The 19,994-nt window shown below is 40.8% G+C and overlaps 1 protein-coding gene across 2 annotated transcripts in view; it reads left to right on the plus strand.

Moving 5' to 3' along the window:
• The first annotated feature begins 3,986 nt into the window (after positions 1-3,986).
• The window catches only part of XPO7 (exportin 7), a 74,446-nt gene continuing 58,438 nt past the window's right edge, over positions 3,987-19,994 (plus strand). For both annotated transcript variants that reach the window (XM_045853139.1, XM_045853140.1), the window contains exon 1: positions 3,987-4,081. In XM_045853139.1, the coding sequence (XP_045709095.1) occupies positions 4,064-4,081 (18 nt within the window). In that variant the 5' untranslated portion in view covers positions 3,987-4,063. The remainder of the gene's footprint in view (positions 4,082-19,994) is intronic.

Raw genomic sequence — 19,994 nt, forward strand, 5'->3', positions numbered from 1 at the left:
CTATACCACTTTTCTCAGTACTAAGTAAAAAAGAAAACCCAGGAGAGAGAGAGAACATGAACCCAATTCTGGAAACTCTGAGAGGAAGGGCTTATAATATAACATAACTGTTCCTTAATATTGACCTAACACTTCAAAAGCTTTATGTTCTCCTATGAGCCCCACACACCATTAGAACGAGACTGAGCTATAAAGAAGTTAATTAGTTCAAAATTCATTATTAAGCACCTACTCTGTACAGAGGTACTGGGGACAGAGCACGAAGAGGACAGACAGGAGCTTTGTTCAGCCGCAGTTACTTTTTGGTGGGAGACCCTGACAATGAAAAGCGCAAACGTCCAAGTAAAGAGCTTCGGACAGTGATCGATGCCGGAAGTGTGACAGTATTGGGGTCGGGGCAGCTTTCGTGGCCTAACAAGAAAAGCCTCTCTGAGAAGATAAAACTGAACTGGAAATGAAGGCGATTCAAGTTAGGCATCTAAAAGTCTTGACTGGCTGCCTCCAGAACTCAGAACTGAGATCATTGTCTGCTCCAATCATTCCTCTTTGCTTTTGTTCCCAGAGATGCCTACCTGGTCGCTCGAACCACAAGTTTATTTATCTTTGGGAGCCCACCTGCATCACCGCTTCCTAAAGTGAGACCCAACTGTTAAACTGAACGGAACTGCTCTCCAGACTGAGGACAGTTTAATGAGGTCGACTTCTGGGATGTGAAGCTTTCAAGGGAATTTCAGAGGAGGGAACTGTGGCAGTTCAGAACAAATCACCCCAAGATGTGCCTCTGTGGTTTGCAGATTGTTCTGAGTTAAAGGCAACTTTAGCCATAGGTTCAAAAGAAACTTCTGCCCCGCCTCTCTTAATTACCTAGAGGAGCTTAAATCAGGGGCCTAGCCCATAATAGGAGATCAGAGACAACCTCTTCCGAAGTGTCTGCAGGGTGGGAAAGTTTTGCATTCACTAAACTCTGCTCCTCTTCTCACCCTGCAGTGGCCGTCTGAAGGCCCCAGGGCACCTTCTCTACTCAGCTCAGAATGTTACACACCCAAATTTCCTTTCCAACTCTGAACCTCCTGTGAGGTGGGGTCTCTGATTCTCTCATGTATGTGGGGTTCCCATACATATGTATGCATTAAATTTGGTTATTTTCTCTTACAAAAAAAAAAGTCAATGGCATGAGGGAAGCAGCCACTTAAAGATCTGAGGAAATCAATATTTCAGGCAGAGATTACTTCAAATGTAAAGGCCCTCAAGCAGGAACCCCTGGATGTGAGGAAACTGAAGAAGGGCAGAAGGACCACAGCACCGGGAACAAGAGCTGGCATGGCAGAGATGAGGTCAGATCACATGTCATCTGGGGCCCCAGCCAAGATTTGGAATGTTTTCTAAATGCACTAGGAGGCCACTTAAGGATTTTTAAGCAGGGATATGTTATCTGATTTATGATTTTAAAAGAATGTTCTGCAGCTATGTGGGAAATGGATTATCCGAAGGCAAGCTAGGAAGCAGAGAAACTAGTTGGGAATCTATTGCTAGAGCCCAGGAAATATATGATGGTGGCCTAGACAGGGTGTTAGTGGTGGCCATGAGAGAAGCAGCCAGATTTGAGTATGTATTAGATAAAGATTCAACAGGACTTCCAAGTGGACTGGGTGTGGAGTCTGCTGAGACACTAGCAATCAAGATGGCTCCTGGGTTTTCAGTCTGAGCAACTGGATGAATGGTGGTACCATTTACTAAGATAGGGAGGATAGGAGAAACCAGTGTAGGGAAGGGTATGGTGGGAGATGGGATTTTGGCCTGGCCCACTGGGAGCTGTTAACTTCTACCCAATCAGGAAGATAGGGTATTGGAAGACTGACATTGAAATTATGACTTGCCCTGACCGGTATTGAAACCAGAAAAGACACCAGAGTTCAGGCTGCCTGTCACTACCAAACCCAATAAGCAATGACAGCGATTGAATCTTTATGGGCACTTTATTTAGATGGCCGATGATCTGAGAAGATGGTGGGTTCTACCCTAACAGATCATCTTCTCTTTTCTTTCCAGGTCAAGGTTTCTATAGCAGGAAATAAACAAGGTGTGGAGGGGTTTTGAAATTCACGGAGGGTCAGGTGGAAGAAACTGCAACATTCTTGTCCTGGGTGATTAGCTGTTCCCAGGGGCAGGCTGTCCTTTGCCCCTCCCTGAAACACAATAGCCTAGATGCTGCCCATTGTTCCCAGGTGGTAATCTTTAGCAGTGCCCTGGGAGGTCAGCTGTTTTCCCAGGAGCCAGTGTGGGCCTTATCTGTAGTTTCTGAAACAAAAGTTTTAACATACACATTACTTGCTAGGTTTATAACTATTTACCTTAAACTAAAAATTTCCAACTCTTAAGTCCCCTATCAGTGTGAATCAGTGGGATTGGGTGTCATCCCACAAAATCAAAAGGCTGTTGTTTGATTCTGTTAGGGCACATGCCTGGGACACAGTCCCTGGTTGGGGTGTGTACAAGAGTCAAAAAATCAGTATTTCTCTCTCTCCCTTTCCCTCTCTCTAAAAATAAATGAATGAATGAAATTTTTAAAAATTTTAAAAAAGAAATTGTGACTCCAAGAATATACCACTATAGCTGTGACGTGAAGGTCAGGAAGCACCTGCCCACCACCCCTGCTCTCTACACTGAGGGAACTTCCAACACTGCAAGGTTGTTAAAAAACAACAAAAAACCCCACTACATCCCAGAGGCAACAGTCAAAAGCAGTCTGCACAGTCTTACCTCAGTGAAATAGGCGGAGCCTATCCTGCAGCACCCTAGCTGCAGGGAAGTCTGGGTAGTGTAGTTTTTAGGTGTCATACCCCGGCAAACCAGGAAGCACACCTGGAGGACGAAGATTGGAATGAACTCTTAGCTCCGGTCTACTCTATCCACAACAGAAAGTGTTATTCACTACCATCATCGTTTTCCTCGCACGTGGTAGCTAGCCCCCAGTCAGTACAAACTCCCAACAACCAACTCGCTCAGAATGCAGTTCAAGTTTAATCTGAGGGCCTTGATTGGAAGCCAGGGTGGAATCCAAAGGAAAACAGGAACCATCATTATCTAACCAGATAATTCCTAAAGGGAAAAACTGAAATTGGCTTCAGCAGGCAGGGACTGACCTGGTCTGACACAGAAGGATGGCTTTCCCACTCACAGAGCCCAGAGTCCTAAAAACCCCTTGATCCCCCTCCAACCCTATTTCTCAACACCTGACCCTTCTCAGGAGGCAACCTTCTACTAAGATAACAATCTACGGTATTTGGGAAGATTGGAGCTGTGCCCTCTGCATATTTCTACCATTACCATTATTTGGCGGCTATTTCCATGCATGATTATAGAAAAAAGGATAGAAATGAAAACGAGGTTACTGTTTTGGTTCCCGGTAAAACCCAGGATCAGAAAGCAATAGCCCTTGTCTACTGGAGCAGAAAGTTTGAAAAGTCAAGAAGAACGCAGGCATCTTAAGTGGGGTTATGGGCGGTGGGCACAGAGCCAGACGCCTCAGGGATGCAATGTCACAGCCGTGGCCCACGGCGGGGACTGGGGGCATCCAGGGGGCACTCAGAGGAGGACGCTCGGGAAGACAGGAGTCCGCCAGGTGCGGGGCTCTGGGCAGGGACAAGTCCGGGCCTTTCCAGGAGCCCTGGCCGCGCGGACCTGTTCAAGCAGCGCGAGCTCCCGCCCCAGCGCCAGCCAGCCCAAGCGCGCGGCCCCTTTAAACCCATGTAAACAAAGCTTTGTTCCCGGCCCCCTCCCTCCGCGCTCCCCGGGCCGCGCTGCCGCCGCCCCCCTAGCCCCCGCCCCCGACGGCTCCGGCCGCTGACGTTGCCCGCGCCTTTACGGCGTCCCGGCCGCGCTGCGCATTCTCCAACCACCGGCCGACCGTCGGGGCCTGCGCAGCTGGGCCGCGTTACGCCGCCAGCGTAGCGTCGGGCCCCCAGCGCGCAGGCGCAGCGGCGACGGCGGCGGCAGCGGCGGCGGCCGGGCCGAGGTGCGCGCTGGGGGGGAGGGGGCCGGAGAGGAGCATGAATGGAGCAAAATGGCGGATCATGTGCAGGTGAGAGGAACGGCGGGGGAGGGGGCGGCCGCACAGAGTGGGGAGTGGGACGCACGCGGCCCCTGGGGCTCGGCCGGCTTGGGGCTCGCTGGGCCCGTGCCGCCGCTGCTTGGGGCCCCGAGCCGCCGCCCGTCCCGGGGCTCCCGGGCCTTTCCCGCCTCCCGGGCCGGGGGCCTCCTCCATCTCCTCGCACCCCGTCCCACGCCTCTGGCTCGGGGCCGGGGGTGCGGGAATCAGCGCCCTGGCGCGCACAGCCGACCGCGCTCCGCAATCTCTGTCTTCCCGCCGGAGGGAGGCCTTCCGCGAATCCTCAGTGCCCCCACGGCGCGGGACGGAGGGAGACCCCTTTGCCGCCTGTCCTGAGGGGACTTAGCCATTCCACCCGCCAGCTCTAAATGAATAACAAAAAGAGAAGCTTGCGCTGTGAAACCTCGTTCTCTCGAGTCTTTCCCGCCGCCTGCCTTCTCACGCCCCCGAATACAAGAGACCCCCTTCCGGCCTCCCCTCCCGTGGATGCGCCCCTCCCTTTCACACTCCTAATCGCGCAGCCTGCATGGCCGAGCTCCCCATCCTCCAAAATGGGTGCCCGGGCCTGGGCCCGCCCGCCCTCCGGCGCCCCTCTGCACGACGGAGTTGAATGCCCACACCTCCCATGAAACGTGGGGTGGAGGGGGTGTGTCTGACGCGGGAGGTGTTCTGTAGGGTGCAGCCGTCGCTCTGGAGGGTCTCCATCCGGCTCCCGAGCTTCCAAAGGTGTGCTTTGGGCCCTGGCCACTTCTCACCGGCAGGGCACAGGCCCCACCTAGGAAGGGACCGCCCGAACCGAACCTGGAGGAGTGCGGGGGTATTTCTTGCAAACTCTATGAAGTTTTTCCAATCTGTGCCTTAGATCTGATGTTTTTATGGCAGTTACTGATACAAATCTGTCATCAGAAACCTTCGGATTTTCTAGATGACTGCACAGGTTTTGTGTTCTGCAAAGTAGAGAGCATGACAGATACCGCTTTTTGTGCACATTATATAGTATTTCTCAAGTAAAATCAATGATCTCATTCCTTATGTGGTGTCCACAAGAGGCTGGAATGATGTGACTTTTACCAGGTTCTTTGATTTGGGAGAGAGGGACTAAATATTCAGGCCAGGGATCAATAAGAGTAAGTCTTCAGAGTGTGAGGGACAAGGTATTAGGACAAAATTACCTCAAAAATTGTGCAGATGGAGGACCACAAGATTGGTGTTTTAAAGCCATTATCTGGCCTAATTAAGAAGTAGTAGTAAAACTTGATACAAAAATGATGATGATGATAATGATAAATGTATAGCACTTTGAGTTTTATAGCAGCAATTTCTAAGAAGTGTGAAAGATTTTACATGATTTAAAAAATATTCGTCTGTGCTAATAGAGTAGGTAGGCAAGTAATCTGTTATTTTTAAAAGAAACAAAACCAAAGCACTGAACTGATAGGAGATTTATTTAAGGTAAGGCTAAGTGAGCCAAAGCCCTTTAACTTTGGTATGGGTGTTCTTATCTGCCCCGGGGAAGAAGGGTGCCCCTGAGATTTCAGGACAGGCTTGGAGCAGATTGCCTTTCCATCGAGGCCGTGTATTCAAAGGGGAATTCAGGGGAAGTTCATGCAGTTCTGTGAAGATGCATCTGTTCTGTCTCCTGTAAAGAAGCACCTCTTAATGTGATCTCTCCCATACTTTGACAAAAAGGTTGTCATTCCTCAGCAGAGGAAAGTCAGAGTGCATCAAAGCAATCATTATAGCGTTTCTTTCTCAAAGGACGGTCTACCTTATTTTTTGTAAGGTGATGTTTTTCTTCCATCCATCCCAAAATGAAAATCTACCAGAGTAAGAAATTAATAACTTTAAAAAATAATAAGAGTGTGCCAGTGTTTTATTTTACTTTTAAGAAGTATAGTATGTTACTCTCCAAGTAGTCTTTATATCAATAGGATAAGTTTGTGAGATAATTTTTTTCTCTTTAAAGAAAATGGGCATATATTGCTTTTCTTTGTTAGACCACTGAATTACTTGTAGTATTGGACACTCACAGACTTTAACATTGTAGTAGAAAACCTCAATAAAAAAACAACAATTTCCCCTTAGGGAATGAATATAAAAGAATTAGAGACAAATGTGAAGTCCACTGAGGGGGAATTCCTTTCTCAAAACACTGTTCAAATAGGAATAAAAGGGAGTCCTATAAATTCAAGGTGGTGATTATTTGAAAGTTTCAAGTGTAATATTAAATAGTTGAGTCATTATTATCTAATACTTTTCTGAACCACCAGGGTGAGCAGTTTTTTGCTTTTTTTTTTTAATTGACAGTAAGTGTCATGATTCTCAGGCTGACGTCTTGAGGATCTCTTTTGATTGATAAGTGTTTTATGGAAGATTTAAGTGTCATAAAACATTAGTAATGAAAAAAATAACATCTGATGTGTCCTTTAACTTTGCAGATGTCATAGGCAAGCTTCCTCAGAGGAGTGGCTGGAAGCACCTCCTTATTGTCGTGGGTTTTTTTATTATTGGTCTTAGATCACATCTATCACCCACCAAGAAGGCAGAGGTTGTAGAGCATTGACTGTAAAAAAGCAAAACAAGTTCATTTGTATTTATCGTCATAAAGTAAATGCTCATCTTTTTTTAAATTTATTTATATCTAAAGTTAGATGAAGCTAATTAGGATTCAGTGTTTTTGCTTGCTGGCTAGTTATTGCAAAAAGATGAAGGCAACTCTTAGAATCCAATAGTAATAAAAAAGATTAGGAAGGTTCAGATATTAGCTTTAGTAGTGCTGGCTGGTGATCAGGATCTTGAGGAAAAGGAAGAATATATAGTACTATAATTATATATCAAGTGTGTTACTTACTGTACAAACATTAAATATATACTAATTATAGTATGAATATTAATGTAAATGAAAGCTAATTCTAGGGATTTGGGGGGTTATTTTCTTGTTATGCCAGATCTTACACAGAATCTTAAAATATTATTTACTGGATTCAGAAAATACTGTTTTCATATAATCATAATTTGTTTTAAATTTAATGTGCAGTAATTAAACATTGACCACCAATTTAACTCCAGGGAGCCATGAAGAACTGTTACAACTGGCAGGTTAAAATTTAACAGAGTGCAGAAGTTTAGCCTGATCATAGCAGAATTGATAGTTGTCTTTTCCAGCTTTTAAAAATAGGCAAGAAATGATAGCAACTATGGGTAGTCCACTTTGAGAAGGGGGTTCTGTACAATTTCGGAGAATTTCAAATTGAAAAAAATGGTAGCTTTTGTGACTTTTTTCCAGTTATGCTAATACTCTAATGCTTAATATGTACAAGGCCCATTGCTGTGCTGGGCACTGCAGAGCTGAGAAAAGACACCGGAGCCAGAGTGCTGAAGTGTCCAATTCTGGTGCTCTCTTTGAGAAGGCTTCAGAAGTACAAACAGATGCAAGAACTAATGCATCGATTTCACAACATGATGCATTTGTGTTGGGTGATATTGGAATAGCTACCTTCCCTCACTGAACCCATCTATCTCTTCTGTAGGTTTATATAATAATAAGTTTACATGTAGTTAATAACTCTGACTTTAGTATATTTCCTCTTGTGAGAAAAACCTTCGGAAAAGTTAAGGGATGTATATTGAATGTGGTATCATTCAAACATTTAGGCAATAGAACACAAAACATTATTCTAATAGAATCTCTAATTTAAATGGAGGTAGGAGAAAGAAGCATTGAGAAGCTTCCTACTCTGTATGTTACAGAGAAATTAACTCCCATTTGATCCAGAAATTAATGTTCATAATCACCAGCTGTATTTTCTTTTTTCTCTGGTGAGTTTTGAAAGCAACATTGCACCACAGCCTTTTGAAAAGGGAAAGTTGCCAATTTAAACCGATAAGCTAATGTCTCTGTAGGTATAACTACTGAGGCTACTTCAGTACATCTTAAGGAAGAGAATGTTTAGAAATTGCATCTTTTTTTTTAAACACCAAGCATATATTATCTTGCAGATTTCCTCAGGAATCTGAGTGGCTTATCTTGAGAGCTTTAGTCCAGGGTCTTTCATTTGAAATCAAGCTGTCAGCTGGGGCTGCAGTCAGCCTGAAGGCTTGGCTGAGGGTGGAGTATCTGCTGTTGTGCTTGCTCCTGTGGTCACTGACAGGCCTCAGTCACTCATAGGCTGATGGACTCAGGGCCTCAGTGTTCTACTAGCAGTTGCCCAGAGGTTTCAGGTCTTCATCGCAAGGTCTTTTAATTTTTAAGGACTTCTTTTTCTCATTACACATTGATGTCTGCTTTGTATAGCCACCCATCTTTGTTACCGGTTTATTTTTTTAATCTTATTAAAATACACCTTCAAAAGGAAAATTTTTAAATATATATACCTTCAAATATTTACAAAAATCTTGAGTGTTCAGCTTGATGAATTGTCACAAAGTTAACACTCTTTTGTAATCACATCTAAATCCACAATATTATCAGTGCCTCACAAGTCCCCCTCTCGACAACTAATTGTACACTCTCCTGAGGGTAACTACTATCCTTTCATTTGATTTTTAATATGCTAGAAGTCAAGCTGAGTAAGGCTTGCCTTTGAACATGAGAGCTTGAACTTCAAAGCCAGGGGAGAAGTAATAGAGGGCAGTGGTTCTTCAGCTACTGGGCAGTTTGGGTGTTTGTTGAGAATGTGATGGAAGCTGTGTGCTCTCCAGGAAGGAAAAGGGTACCTTCTCAGAAATCTGCCTACAATTTCAGGCCATTCATGGACTTCAGAACTAGAGTTTAAAGGTACATTCCTTTTTAGATGAAAATGCTCACTACATTTTATTCAGAAACTGCTTTACAAGTGTTTCTCTTTTGACCTATGTAAGAGGCTACTTGAGAGTCACAGTGTGTGTTCCCAGAGAGTTATATGTAGACTGAATTTGTAAATACTGAATTTTGAGGATGACAGTGACTGTCAAGTGTGTAGTGTCCTGTTCTAAGTGTTAGGCTGACACATTGAAGGAATATAAGATGTGATATCCTATTTTCAGGAGCTTTGCCTCTTAATTGGGGAAATAGGGTTTGTAATGAGATTAGTGTTTTGTCAGCATGTTCCCGAATGGAGACTGTTACTCCCATGACCATTTCCTCCCCTTCCAGTACATCTGAGTTCACACCTCTCCTTTGTAGTGACTCACTGTAGCAGGGGGTTCTCAATGAAATGAGGTTGATACCCAAGGGGCATATCAGAATCTTGAGGAAAGAAGGGTAATGATCAAAAACTGGGTCCTATGTCTGATATTTGCATCCCTGGCTCTCTCCACCCTTCACACATATTCATGCATGTGCACACACATACCCTCCTACCTTAAATGGAAAGGGTGTGTTTGAGAGAAGGCAGAATTGGAAACTTCATGCTAGCATTTATTGGACTTTTAGCTGCTTGCTGCTTTATATGGCCTCATTTAATGTTCACAGTAACTCTAGAAAGTTGGTATTGTTGAGATAATAGTAATGAAATCTTCTTTGAAATAGGCTGATAGGAGGACGTCTTGGGAAGCCTGGTGCACAGTTGAACCATTCAGGTGATGATTGTGATGGCAGTTGTTGTAAAACTTAACTGGTATGGGACCTGGTTGTGGGGAGGAGAGAGGGAGAGAGAAGCAACATTTATTGAGCCTGTGTTAGCCAGGCACCATGCTAATCCCTTTTAGCTGTATTATGCCATTAAATTGGGCAGTTCATTTTGTCTTGGAGCCTGGATTAGGTGACCTGCTAAATCCCTTGTATTTCCAACATTCTGGTTGGGATTTCCAGTTGTTATCTTTACCATTCTCCCAGGTAAACCACTGTGTTCTCAATTCACATGTACATTTTCATAAATTTTTCTAAGATATTTATGTTCATATTAATGTTTCTGTTTCATTTCTCTTAATATGCCTTCCTCTACCCCATCTGTAAGCAGTGAGAGACCGTTCTTACGGGACGAGAAATTAGATGTTGATGCTAATATACTGAAAAAGGATTCTCACTTAAGAGTCCTTGGAAAACAACCAAAATGCATTCTTTAAAAGATTTTATTTAATTATTTTTAGACAGAGGGGAAGGGAGAAAGAGAAGGACAGAAACATCAGTTCGTAGTTTCATCTCATGCACCGCCCCCTAGTGGGAAACTGGCCTGTAACCCAGGCATATCCACTGACTGGGAATCAAACCAGTAACCTTTTGGTTCACAGGCCAGTGCTGAATCCACTGAGCCACACCAGCCAGGGCCCAAAATGCATTTCTTAAAATACCTCTGAACAAAACTAAATTAATGCAGTATCCCTTGTGCTCTTTCAGGAAGTAATGATCTTACAGCTGTGATGTCCTTCTGATTTTTTTATGGGTTCAAACTTGTGTTGGACACAAATACTGATTTCATCTGTAATTTGTATGATTAATTATATTTAAAGTGTGTAGCCTTAGAAAGAATTATTATCTAAATATTTGCCCTACAGTTTGAGTTGGTTGCATGGTTCAAAGGGGGGATGTATTTAAGATGTAAAAAGGAAAGGTGAGAGATGCAGGTGTTGTTTGTTTTTCAGTATTTTTTTCCTAATTTTATTTAGAATTGCTTGCAGAGTTTTAAAGCATGTGTCATAAATTTGGCAAAAATCATTTCAAAGTTCAGTTTTTTAACTTCATTCTCCTTTACTGACTCCTGAATTTTGGTGTTTTCTTCCTGTCTTCCAAAAAAGACATTGTCTAATGCCAAGCATGAAATGTAATTTGACTTTAGGAACTTGTAACAAACACATAGTTTGCTCTAGGAAGCCAGGAGTGTGTTTCACATATCTGTTCTTGGTGGGGGGAAAAAAATTCATCCCCATCTTGTCAAATGTATAGCCACAGATTAGAATATTATTTGTTTTTTGTTGTAGATGACTTTTTTATTGTCAGCTTATCATTGACCCTGAGGAATCCTGTAAGGTTTTGTCAAAAACTAGTCTAGTGCATAGACAAGAATTTAGAAGAATAATTAAAACTAACTGGAAAGTGGAACTTTGTTTTCCCTACTCTTAATATTTTGACCTGTTGTGCCAGGGCTGAGCAAGTTTCTTCAAGCCTTCATAAGATCTATTGGGTTGCCAAAAAAGTTCATTTGGTTTTTTCCATAAGATGCTCTAGTAACACTTTGTTGTCTTTAACATCATTCAAAACAATTGTATTAGATTGTGTTGTGACAGCTGTTATATCAGTGTGCATTTTTTAAAAATATCAAAATTGGTGAATTTTTGTGTAGCCATTTTAAAACAGGATGGAAGAAAACATGTAACATTTTCAGCATATTATGCTTTATTATATCAAGCAAGGTAAAAATGCAACTGAAGTGCAAAAAGGGTTTGTGCAGTGTACGGAGAAGGTTCTGTGACTGGCCGAATTTGTCAGAGTGGTTTGTGAAGTTTCATGCTGGAGCTTTCTCCCTGGACAGTGCTCCACGGTCAGGTAGACAAGTTGAAGTTGATAGCAATCAAATTGAGACATTGATTGAGAACAATCAGTGTTACACTATGCAGGAAATAGCTGATGTTCTCAAAATATCCAAATCATTTAAGTTGTTGAAAACAAAAAATGGCTTTTATTTTAATGAAAAAACTTAATGGACTTTTTGGCCAACCCAATATAACAAAGTTTTTAAACAAATTGAACCTGAGCAATAGGATGTTTTTAAAATGAGGACATTATCCCAAAGGTGTTACAAATTAAAACTTGCTGTAATGTAAAGAATTATTTACTAATTCTTGGAATTCTACATTGTAGTCTAACTTAAAATCCACATTCCAGACAGGGACAACACAGTGTTGGGAACAGGAAAGGTTTCTATGCACAGAATTCCTACAGCTTGTCAATTCTAAGCTCTTTGATGTGGTTTCTGTCACTGTGCCCTAGAGGTCCCAGAGGTACACTTCCCATCAGCAGTGGTAGTGTGAGACTTCAGCTTCCCGTTTATCCCTCCTTACCCAGCTCCTCAAATTTAAACAGCACTTACAAAAGTAAAGTCATAGGGATTGCTGTGGGCAAATATGATGCCAGCAGAATCATCTTTGTGTATACAGTAATGGCACCATTTAAAGTGTGCAACTGGACAAAATGCACACCTGTGTCTCCTTCACAGCTGTCAGAACGCAGAGCACTTTCCCCTAACTCTGCAGTATGTCCTCTCAGCCCCAGGCCACCCCAATATGCTTTCGGTCACTGTAAATTAGCTGCATTTCCTGAAATTTTATAAAACAGACTTACTGTGTACTCTTTTGTTTTACTTATTTTACTCAGTACAGTGATTTTGGTAATCATTCAGTTGTTGCATCATTATCAATAGTTGGTTATTTTTTCTTTCTTTTTATTGCTGAGTGGTTGTATTCCATTGTATAAATGTACCGCATATTATATACCCATTCACTGCTTGGGGGTATTTGAGTTGTTTCTAGTTTTTAGTCACTGAATAAACAGTCTATAAATATTCATTTGCAAGTCTTTGGACATAAATTTTAGCTTCTTGAGTTAAGTATCTAGAAATAGAATGTCTGGGTTCTATGTATGTTTAACTTTTTAAAGAAACTGTCAGTTTTCCAAAGTGATTGTATCATATTTCACTAGCAGCATAGGAGAGTTCCAGGTGCTCCGTGTCTTCACTGACCTTTGATGTTGCCGTTTTTGTGGGATCTGATTGTGGTTTTAAGTTTGTACTTGTTTGATGTCTAGTAGTAACCTTCCATGTATTTCAGAGATTTACAAACCAGGCTGATGGTTTGGCCCAGTGATCTGTTTTTGCATGGCCCGTGAACTAAGAATAGTTTTTACATTTTTTAATAGTTGAAAAAATCTAAAAGAGGTAATATTCTATGACACATGATCATTATATGAAATTCTAATTTTGCTGTTTATAAATAAAAGTTTTATTGGAACACAGTCACACAAGTTGCTTTACAGATCGTCTGGCTACTTTTGTGCTGAAATGGCAGAGTTGATTAGTTGCAACAGAGACCTTTTGGCTTATTGGCCCACAAAATGTAGAATATTTTCTGTCTAGCCCTTTGCAGAAAAAGTTTGCAGACTCCTGGCTGTATGTCCCCTTGGATCTATTGCCTGGCTTTTGAGTGGGAAAGAGGGTAACCCAGTATGGTTCTAACTCAAGTCCAGTTTGACAGGAGCCAGGTCTGACTTGATATATTTTGTTGACTATGGCATTCTGGGATCTCTACTGCACAGTCCAAAATAGTAACCGGTAGCCACATGTCACTATTTAATTTAGATTAAGTTAAAAATTAAGTCCTTCAGTTGAGTTGACCACATTTCAAGTGCTCAGCAGCAATATATAACTAGTAATTACCATGTTGCACAGTGCAACTATAAAATATTTCCATTATCAGGAGATTTCTACTGGACCTGTACTATTCTAGAACAAGAGGAACTTGCCACCCAACCACAGGGATGGCAGCAGAAGTGGAACTTAGGTTATAGCTTTGCTTTTGTGTATGCCAGTAAAATAACCTAGAATGAGCTAGAAAATAAACTCATTCTCCCAGGTGTGAATGCAGATGACTATATTAGAGGATTTAAGATTACTTACTGTTCACATAGGAGCCTATGATTTGTTCTGCCCTCTTAGCCAAGTGAGTGCGAGGAAGCAATTAACTTAAAAGATATTCAGAATTTTACTGATAGGAAGTAGTGTTTTAAGGACATTTAAAAATGTAAATGTATTTTTCCCCAAAGCATTTGCAAAAATAACTCTTTTAAAATTCTCATGTATTTGTAACAATTTTACAGGTAAGATTGGACTATTGAGGAAGGTATTAAAACCATGAATCACTTACGGTATACTAGCAAGCCTAGTTCCCTTCAACTACTAATTTTAAAGTATTATTGCTCTTAAAAGTTTTTAATAATGATAGCATTCGTTTTGAAAACAACCCAGAAATAGTCTAAATTAAAATGATTAAGATGGCCGGTATTAGGATTGAATTTATCCTTCATATCACTAAAAACTGTTTTGTGTGATTCTTTTCTTAGGGACAGGTATAACTTTCTTAATACAGTCATGTACCACATGATGACATTTTGGTTAATGACATACCCCCTATTCGACAGTGAGATTATATTCCCTAAGATTGTAATGGAGCTGAAAAATTCTTGTCACTTAGTCACATCATAGCCATTGTACCTTCATAGCACAGTGCATTATTCACTTATTTGTGGTGATGCTGGTATAAACAAACCTACCGTGCTACCAGTCCTATAAAAGTGAGTACAATTACATACAGTACATAATAGGATAATAAGCATCTATGTTGCTGGTTTGTACATTTACTAATCATCATAATTTTAGAGTGTACTCTTTCTACTTATTTAAACAAAAGTTTGCTGCAAACAATATGCTATGTTATACTGGCAGCAACCTCATACATCCTGTGTTTGCCATGTCTCCTGGTTGCATCATTTTCTCTTCTACCTGATTTACTCTCGTGTCCTGTTCATCATGGCCCCTAAGTATACAGAATCCACTGCTAATGTTGCCAGTAAGAGGCTACATGAATGGCAACCTGAAAGAAGACACTGAAGAGATTCACAAGATTTACCAAGGATGAGGAGGCTGCAGCAATCAAGACTGTGGTGGAAACGGCAAATGCCTTTCCCCGGGGAGTGGGGGGTGGGGTAGGATGACACTGAGGCGCATGTGGAGGTAGTTTCTGAGGACTGACCAATGACTGGATCGTTGGAACTGGAACAGGAATGCATAGCTGGAGAAGAGGAAAGAGAAAAAACTGGGAGAAGGAAAAGAAGACCCGCCCCCCCCAGGAACATTTGCAGTGAAGGGTTTAGCTGAAGCTTTTGCAGATTTTAGCAGGCTTCTTGAAAAGTCTGAAAACAGGGAGACTACCACTGAAAGGTTTTCCTTAATAGAGAGGAATGCTCATGATGCATTTTCTGCTTACAAGCAAATGTATGATGAAGAAGAGAAGCCAAACAAACCCATGGACGCATTTCTGAAAAGAGTGGTAACTTTCTCAAGAAGCTCCTCCAGCAGGAGGTGTTCCGGGAGAAGGCACTGTTGTCATAGGAGATAACAGGTTCCTTCAGGCTGTTGTCATTGAACACCCTCCTGTGGGACAAGGTGTGGAGGTGGGAGACACACCAGGGTCAATGATATGGGTGATCCTGACCCTGTTTATGCCTAAACCAAAGTGTGTGTTTGTGTCTTAGTTTTATTTTTGTTTTCAATTGACTTAGAGAGAGAAACATCCGTTTGTTGTTCCAATTACTCATGCATTCATTGGTTGATTCTTACACATGCCCTGACCTGCGACCTTGGTGTATGGGGACGATGCCCCAGCCAACTGAGCTACCTAGCCAGGGCTTGTATCTTAGTTCTTAACCAAAAAAAGTTTTAAAAGTAAAAAAATTAAACAATGAAAAAGTGCTATACAATAAGGTTATAAATTAAGAAAATATTTTTATATAGCTGTACAGTGTGTTTGTGTTTTAAGCTAAGTGTTAGTACAAAGGAGAAGGTTGTAAAAAATTAGAAAGTTTGTAAAGTAAAAAAGTTACAGTAAACTACAGTTAGTATGTTATTGAAGAAAAATATTTTTAAATAAAGTTAGTGTAGCTTAAGCATACAGTGTTCATAAAGTCTGCAGTGTTATACAATAATGTCCTAGGTTTTCACATTCACTCTTCAACTCACTTATGCAGCCAGAGCAACTTCTAGTCCTGCAGGCTCCATTTATGGTAAGTGCCCTCCCTATACAGGTGAACCATTTTATCATTTATTCTCTATTTTTACTGTACCTTTTCTGTGTTTACATATACAAATACTTCTTGTGTTACAGTTGCCTGCAGTATTCCACAGAGTAACATGCTATACAGGCTTGTAGCCCAGGAGCAGTAGGCTGGACCACGTAGCCTAGGTGTGTAGTTGGTTATCCCATCTAGGTTAGTGTGCCTACACTCTGAAGTTTGCACCATGATGAGATTGCCTAACAACCCATTTCTTAGGACCATAGTGAAGTAAAGGTCAATAAATATATTTTCAAGTAGTTGTCCTTTTCTTTGGCAAAAAAAAGAAAAAATGTAATTATTATACCGCATGAATCATCATCTTCACATGGAGTTTTGGTGATTGATTAGCCCTGTCAGTATCATCCACACTACAAGTAAATGTTTTACTGAAATAGGAAACCACGTGCACCAGCCAGCACTGAGAAAGTGGCATATGAGTGTTGTATTGATGTTCTTGTGTAGAGATAGGAGGAAGTGTATAATGAATGGGGTTTTGAGAGGCTTCTGGAAAGGTACATTTAGAAACAATTTATTTCTGATTTCAAACATAGTTTTTGTCATTCTCGATTGACCTGATTTGTCTCAGATGCACCCTATATGTTTACTTCTTCAACAGAATAGTGGTGTTTATAATAGTATCATCTTCTTGGTGATTTGGTGACATGGGAGAACTGACAACTAATATACCTGTCAGTAAACATTTCTCCCTCTGGCTGATAGGTTTTCATTGTGGTTCTGTGTGCCAGATTGCTAGGCAGTGGAAATATAACAGTGAGTAGGCACAGCATTTGTGCTCCAGAACTGCGGTAGCTAGATAAATACACCAATAAGGAATATAGAGTGATATGGGTAATATGGCACGTGTGCACAGAACATAATGAGACACAAATGTCAGTCCTCCTTTGGAAGGCCAAGAAATACTTCTTAAAGTGGTGAATGACTAAAGCCAGATCTTAACAGATGTGGTGTTCTCTGGGCAGAGAGAGAGCACCGTAAATAACACTATATATGTTCATGGACATTCCAGGTAAGTGAAAGCAATTAAATATCGCTGCTATATTGGAAATAGAGGAGCAACACAAGACGTGAAATTGTAATGGTAGGAAGGGACTGGAACGTGAAGAAGAGCCTGTTATACTAAAGAATTTGTATTGTAGATGTATAAATGAAGGTTTGTAAGTTAAGTGACAGAATAATCACATCACTGTGGCGATATAGAGAAAATTGATCGAATGTGGACAAAGTAGGAGATGAAGCAGTAGTTCAGACAAGAATTAATTGGGACGTGAACCAAGGTGAGGGTGGAGAACAGGACATGGCAGCGAAGGTAATTATTACACTTGGTGGGGTTTGGTTGACAGTTGACTATGTAAAGTGAGAAGGCATGTTGTCACATTTCTGGGCAGCTAGGTAGACAGTGAATGAATGACCAAAATGTTGGGGGGAAAAAAAGATGGTTAGGTCAGCCTCAAATATACAGATTTGAGATGCTTGCATACATTTGAGAGGAGATGTCCAGTAGGTAGCTGTTCACCTGTTACCGACCTGGGTTAGAACTCACATTTTCATAGTGAAAACCCATTTCAGGATATATCAGATATTGTAAATATGGAAAATGTTAGCTGCTCATATATACCTATCTGATGTCTTAACAACAACTGAAAACAGTTGAGTGAAAATCTGATGTTTTATTCTAGCTTGTTTGCTGGAATAGCCCCAGATTCTGTTAGCAGCAGGAGTAAAGTGCTTTTCTCTTTATTGTTAAGGCAGTTCAAACTAAATCTACCTAATTTGCACTTGGTCTGCTTTGTCTCCCCATTCCATGTTTCACTTTTGGCAAACTGGATTAGTTTTTCTTTTCCCCATCATAGGGAGTGTGTGAGGGGTATCCAGAAAAGACTTCTTTTTTTAAACCTCCCATTTCTTCTGTTAAAAGACTCTCCTAAATCTTCTGTTTCACAGCTTGCCTGGTCCCCCTTATTATTTGACTTGATGAGTTTCTGAAATGTATTTTTCATAGGTCATATAGTAGTATAAACTTGAAAGGTAGATTGATATTTTACAAAACTGTTCAGGGAGAAATTATTTAGAATTGCAGAGAATCACAAAATGGGCATGCATGGGGCATGTATCCCAAAACTTCTTAAGAAACGTTTACTTAATATTCTTTACTACTCTTTTTTTTTTTTTGCGATCAGAGGGTAAATATGCAACTCTGAATTCTTTGGTTCTCTGAATCAGTTCAAGGATGAATTTCATATGCTTCTTTTTTGCTGAGTCTTCTAAAGGAATACATGTAGTGTTTGGGGATTTCTCATGAGAAAAGAGATAAGGAAAACTGAGAGGCTTTCTTTAGAATTTTTAGTCCAGTAAAAACTCACTGTCCTCTTTATTTCTTTAAAATTTTTTTCATTCTTACTAACAGATTTTTAAATATTTAGTAGTAATAGTTAGACTGTAAGGCCAGGAGGACATGCTATGCTAGCTTAATATCTCAGAATATTAAATCAACCCTAGACTCAGCAACTCCAGCCTGTTCGTTCTTGATACCTGTGATATACAGATATAAAGAAACATACAAAACAGGGTCATTCAGAGAAAATTGGCTGTAGCATGTATTTAATATATATACCAATTTCTTTTAGGTAATCAAGGATGCATTGCTGTGGGGCAAGAGAGTATTGGTTGGCCTGTGGTATACTATAGTACTTTGCTGCCAGGATTGCAGGTGCACCTCACATTCTGAAGTTTCAGAAAACTATTGAAACATCCTCCTTTTGCTGGATGTTATGATGCTATTGTTGTTACTGTTACTTAGTAGATGATGTGCTGCAGTGTACAAATAACTCTAATTCAAGGCTTGGGGGTACATAAATTATTATTTTTCAAACACATGTGCAATTTTGTTTAAAATTGGAATGCTACCCTAACCCCTGTTTTTAAACAGACAACTATTCTAATAATGTACAACAGTAATTTCTTGTTACATTTCATTTATGTGGGTGTTTTACGAAAGCCAGTTAACATTTCTCCACCCAATGTCTGTCTTTGTTTACCCACAACTGAATATTTAGAATGTTTTATTTGTGAATGCAATAATTGTATTGCATACCCATGGTGATCAAAATAATACTTCTATCAGATTAATGAAATGGGATTAGAATCACATAACTTTTGAAGATAGTAAGAATTTTAGAATGTGAAGATGCAATTTACATTCTTAATTTGCCCTTGGAGGATAACTGACTGTGTATTACTGGTTTTTAGAGATAATGTAAGAATTTTAACTTTCCCAACTATTAAAATCTTAGTTATTATACAATTAGTGCAATTAAAGAAAAATATAAGTAAACATGCTTAAGGAAGTTTAGGCAAAAATAGGTTTAGACAAGAAAATGGTTTCTTTAATTGTATATTTCACTTCTCTGAGACAGACTGTGCCAAATACTAGAGATAAAGCAGAGAACAAAATAGGTATGGTCTTTGCTTACAGATACTTCACAAATTATACCAATAAACATATATTTACAAATTGTGATAAGTGATATGAAGAAAGAGGACGTTTGATAGTATTTTCAGAGTGCTGATTTCTGTTTTTTGTTTAATTTTTTTAGAAAGAGTAAAGGGAGGGAGAAACATCGATTTGTTGTTCCACTTATTTGTACATTCATTGATTTTCTTATATGTGCCCTGACCAGAGATGGAACCCGAAACCTTGGCCCATTGGGACTGTGCTCTAACCAACTGAGCTACCAGGCCAGGGCCTGATTTCTTATTTGTAATGCTCAGTGAGGATGATGTGGAGGGAAGGAAGGGGGCAGTGTACTAAACAAAAACAAATGACTTGTTTATAGACGCCATGGTGAGGAAGCCCTCGCCACACAGAACTGGAAAAGACCATCGTGGCTGAAATTTAGTGAGCCAAGGGAGGCTAGGACCAGCATGTACAAGAATATAATGGATGGCTATGCAGGCGTTCAGACCAGATTTTCAGAGATTTGAATGATTTATTAAAATTCTCATCCCACAAATTAAATGGGAAAAGCAAGGAGTATAGTATCGTGATTCTAATTTCCAGTTGCAGGG

Source organism: Phyllostomus hastatus, unplaced genomic scaffold (assembly GCF_019186645.2).
Source record: "Phyllostomus hastatus isolate PE091 unplaced genomic scaffold, TTU_PhHast_1.1 phas_contig_98, whole genome shotgun sequence".
Taxonomy (NCBI): Eukaryota; Metazoa; Chordata; class Mammalia; order Chiroptera; family Phyllostomidae; genus Phyllostomus; species Phyllostomus hastatus.